The 5254-nt window shown below is 33.9% G+C and overlaps 1 protein-coding gene across 1 annotated transcript; it reads left to right on the top strand. All coding sequences in view use genetic code 12, as the record gives it.

Annotated features, from left to right (window-relative positions):
- Positions 1–4971: 4971 nt before the first annotated feature.
- RJT21DRAFT_3513 (uncharacterized protein) lies at positions 4972–5254 on the top strand (the record flags this gene model as incomplete). Its single annotated transcript, XM_064884255.1, has 2 exons — positions 4972–4988; positions 5104–5254. 2 exons carry the CDS (start codon positions 4972–4974, stop codon positions 5252–5254), a joined length of 168 nt encoding a protein of 55 aa, XP_064735964.1.

Below are 5254 nucleotides of genomic sequence, written 5' to 3'. Positions count from 1 at the left end.
CACCAGCGCAGAATGTACAGCAATTGTTGCAACATGTTTGTAAGCTACAATGGTTGTGAAGACAGGTAGAGTGTTGCAACTTGCTACAAATATTTGTAACTTGTTACAAATGGTTATAACAATAGAAAGGGGGTACTCTAGTAATGTGTTATTAGAGTTGTTGTTACAACACATGTGTGTGGAAATCAGAGGTATAAATAGACCTCTAATATCCCTATGGATACATATATATATATAGTAACTATGATAATATAAGTATTTTGTTTAAGAAACATTAACTATGGAATCTATAACACTTAATGTACAAGACATTGTTGATCTCATTGTGAGATTCAGGACCGAACGACAATAGGATATGCCACATTGTCTATGAATGTCTTGATTTTGCATTGTTCTTGGAGTTAACTATGAAAATGAACATGTCATTGCTTCTAGTGGGGATTTCTACTACATCTTCATTGCAGTCTGTAAATTGTGAATTTTGGTGACGAATAACTGAAGAAATCTGTCATTCAACATCTCTATCTTAACTGACGTATCTACCGTATGTATCTTATGCCATTCCAGATCTTAGGACAATATTATTGATAATCAGATATCTTATTTGAACAGCTCATTTCCCTTACTCAATAATTATTTACGTCCATACTATGCATTCATATGACAATAGTCCTTCTGAGATAGAGCTCTCCTCCAGAACCAACTTTCTCATTTGTTAAACCTGGGTGACGTATACATTTTGGTATACATTTTGACTTACCAGGAGTGATGTATTCTCATAAGTACATAGTAGAGGTCTTTCATTATCTAGATAGCAGCCTTTGCAATCCGAAATCTACAGCGCAAAACTCTCTCAGATCTGATCCTTTACTTTTAAAGAGTTCTTAGCATAGAATCATGATATGGTAAAGAGATTTGTAGATTTGTTAGGATGAATGCCAACAATTTAACAAGAGGGTCAGAAGCAATTCGAGTTTTATTGATATTGTTCATTTGTTTGAGATTCCTTCCGGTCGATTATATGAATTTCTTATAAGTAAAAGTCTAAATAAGGAGTAGAGGAGTGGTTTAAATTCGTGGGACATCTATTATAATCGCATTTGAATAATATCTATGGAATGCTTCTTTATTTTGATTTCTACTCTGAATTTTGACAATTATTCATAAGAGAGTCATTTCAACTCAGTTAAATTCAGTGATAATTATTTCTGCTTAGTTTTCTACAACAAACTGTAACTCGTTTCAATTTTGCCATGATGTGTAAGTAATCTACCTTGTTTGTGTTGCAACGCATGTGTAAGCATGGTTATTAAAACAGGAAGGGGGTACTATAATATCACAATATTAGAGTAATTATTAGAATACGTATGAGTAGAATTCAGAGGTATAAATAGACGTCTAATAACCCTATGGATACATATATAGGTTTTATATATAGTAACTATGATAATATAAGTATTTTGTTTGAGAAACATTCAAGTATGGAATCTATAACACTAAACAAGTGTTGATATGTTTGGTATTTCATATTTAGTTGTGATTGGTAGCGCATATGCTATATGCAGGTTATGCCAAGAATGCATGTGCTATGCAGGATCGACATGAATATAAAAGTCACCTCCTTCTAGGTGAGGCGATTTAGAATAAATATAACTTCTTTTTATAAGTTAAGCAATATGGATATAAAATGAATATATACTACCAAGTATAGATTTACTAGCTTGTAGAGTAATGTAGGCCTGTAGACACATATCTATCCAACAAGTTATGAGCCCTGATAAGTGTCTTGGTCTTATTCGTTCAAGTTCTAGTAAGAAAAGGCCAGTGAACGAGATAAGTTACAGTGAAGTTTGACGATTCTGATGAAAGTAGTAGGAATTTTGATGATGTTATTGTATTGAATAAGTTGTCGGTACTATTGTTAATGTTAGGTTATACATGATACGTTAAGTTGAGAGGTTGTTGAATGTGTACTTTGATGAAATATTAGTAATCAATTTTTGGTTTAAGTAACATGATCTTATCTAACTATATTAACAGAGAAATAGTCAAAAATTAAAGAAGTAACAATAGTTTGATTAAATTGTCTTAGGAAATGATTATATGACATCAGAAGCAAATAATTAGATGATTTGATTTACATGATTAGTATTTTTGGGATCGTTTATAAAGTAACGAACTGGTCGAATTGCTGAGCATGGATGCTTTTATGTTTGAAGCTGGTTTTGATACACCATGATTGGTCAGATACGAATATCGATGGCAAAACAGCAGTGTACTCTTAATAAAGATCCATGACTCCTTTTGAATGTATCAGCAAAAGAATTAGAGATATTCGATTATCTTTTGAAATGGCTGATGAGAAAGTTATTTAATGTGAGCATAGCGAAAGATGTTAAGAATGATATGCCGTGAAAGGATGTACAACTTAGATTATATGGAAAGCAAGTGGCAATACATATGATTGATTTGATTAAAATCGTCACTCGATGATAGTACCCTAATAATTTGATAAGAGATATATTATTGTTTTAAATATGAACACGGAGGGTAGTGTTTTAAGTCTTGAGAGGTACATTACGGGCATTTTTTAACAAACAGTCTTTGGTGCTCACAATGGAAATCTAGAGTTAGGATTACTCTAGTGTAGAATAATTATTTTTGAAATTATTTTGGAATTACTTTTAGAATAGATTTGTTTTTGGAATTGTTCTTGAAATGAATTATGGTATTCACTTGAATTATCAACAGCACCTTCTTCAGAAAGTAATGAGTTGCAATAATCATGTAATGTTATCATGTATTGGTATGACATTTTACTTAAGTTCTTGAAGTGGTTTTAGTATTTGTTCTGGTAAATCTTTATTACACGATATGTTAACGATTTTGAGATCGATTATCAGACAGCTCTTTAGGAGGACTAAACCCTTGGAGATTAATAACACATTTTACCAACGTCTGGCAAAAGAATTTATTTTTTTTTTATACAATCGTGACTCAGCAGTAATAGAATGAAACATGATTGAAGTTTGTATAACTTTATGTTTCACGATACTGGGTTCAACGAAGAACGCTCATATATATGGCAAGTTAATTTGCCTCTAGATGACGCTCTTGGAAATGTTCCCAATTTGCAATTATTGAATGCGTCATTATAAAACGGGAAGTGTATTATACAAAGCCCGAAGGTTGCTCACGACGATATTGTTAATTTGCTCCTAGAAGAAGCACAAGAATTGAAGATCTTGGCAAATAAGGTTGATAGAGTTTTCAGCATATGTTACGGTAAGTGAGACGCATATGCTGAAGAAAATGACCAGATGAAGTCGGCATATGTACATATTGTATTATGCGAATGCCGTGGGACCTTCATCCGACAGTCTTGAGAAGACAATGGTCACAGTTAGATATACCATGTGCTGCGACACAGATATGGTTACATGTTTGAATTTGGTTTTTATTTTTGTCAAATTTGACACCCTTGCAGACGATTGCAGATGTTCAAGAGTTGGCAAAGAAACCGTTGAGAGTTATTGATATACGTATTTTGACGGACGTTTCCTTAGTCCGGAATTTTTGTTAGTGGTTATTTTATTATTTTTCGATCTATCTAATTTGAAGTACGCCGATCAAGTTCCTTTCGTGATTTTATCATTTGAATATCATCGCAAACCCTATTCTCGTTGCCTTCGTTATGTTTCATAAGGTATTAGATAGCAGCAGACCAACGGAATTTAGTTTTTTAAAATGTTGGTGCGATTATTATAAGGAAAAGGTTAAGCTTGATTGATACATTATTTCGTTAATTTACCTGTGGGTTGGAGATCAATAACAGTTATATGGTACTGTTCGAAATTACAGTACAACGTTCGTAGGAACGGAGGCTACCAGCAGGACACCATTAGCTTGGTTGTCAGTTTTTTAAAGTCATTTTCAGTCATTGTTATATGGACTTAGTGCAATGTAATAGGAAGTATTTATACGGTTGCAGACTCCTATTATGGAATGCCTGAAGACAAGATTGCTCTTCACGAATAGGGATATTAGAGAATATGCCCTTAAGAAGTAGGCTAGAGATACTTCAGGATTCAATTTTTTGGCTAGTCATAGTACCATCAAATTTTGACACCCTACTTAACAGCACTGTAGATGTGGCTCTGGGTGGTTATTTGGGCAACCCTGTGGCTGAATATACCTTTTGTTGGTAGCAAGGTTTGATTATTCAGTCAGTGTTTTTCTAATGTAACACCATGTTTATTTGTGTACTTGAGATTATTCCATTGGAAGGAGGTGCTCTCCATGTGATGGAATCTCCGGCCATTGACTACATATGTTCGAGGGTAGTATGGCAGCACAGCACTTAGTGGTTGGTTACAATTTGTTGACATAAGGTCATCATTTGCTACTGTTTAGAATGTAGCGGTGCTTATTTAGCACATATTTGGTGCTGATTTAGCACATGTTTGGCATATATTTGGTGCCTGTTTGGTGCATATTTGGCACAGGTTTGGTGCATGTTTGGCACGTATTTGATGTATATTTGGCACCAGAATATAAATGACTCTCGTCGTGTTTGGCGAGCAACCCATTTATAAAGCTGCAGGTAGGCAATTATGGACATCATGATGTATTATATTGCTTTTTCGCTTTTCCTACTTGCAATGATAAATATATTGGCAATCCTACTATTTTCTCTGCGGGTGATTATTAGAACGATGTTTCTACCCTAATTATAGTTTTCTGGTAAGCTTCATTCTCAAGGTTTCTTTAGCTTAAGGGAGGATGATATTAGGGATAAGTGTGCGATGGGATATACAATGTGATTGGTTATATCATCGACAATAGAAACATTAAAGAACTAATGGATGCGGAACTCGACTAAAATTGTGAGATTAACAAGCGAGAATTAAAATTGCCTATTAAGTATAAATTCAAATTTCAAAGAATGAATGAAGACTTGAAATTTAAAACATGAAATGGTCATGGACGTGAACTAGACCATAGAATCGTAATTCAACAAATATATGCACAATATACCCTGTATATTTAATCTGAAGATGAGATATAAGAAATACAGGACGTGTATAAGAATTTTAGTAACAGCAGAACAAGAGGTACAAGAGGTACAAGAGGTACAAGAGGTACAAGAGGTACAAGAGGTACAAGAGGTACAAGAGGTACAAGAGGTACAAGAAGTACAAGAAGTACAAGAGGTACAAGAAATACAAGAAGTATAGGAAGCCTAAGAGATTAA

Source organism: Scheffersomyces amazonensis, assembly GCF_036850825.1.
Source record: "Scheffersomyces amazonensis strain UFMG-HMD-26.3 chromosome Unknown RJT21scaffold_8, whole genome shotgun sequence".
In the NCBI taxonomy this organism is placed as follows: Eukaryota; Fungi; Ascomycota; class Pichiomycetes; order Serinales; family Debaryomycetaceae; genus Scheffersomyces; species Scheffersomyces amazonensis.
The sequence above is the reverse complement of the archived record's forward strand: the minus strand, read 5'-3'. Positions and strand labels throughout refer to the sequence as shown.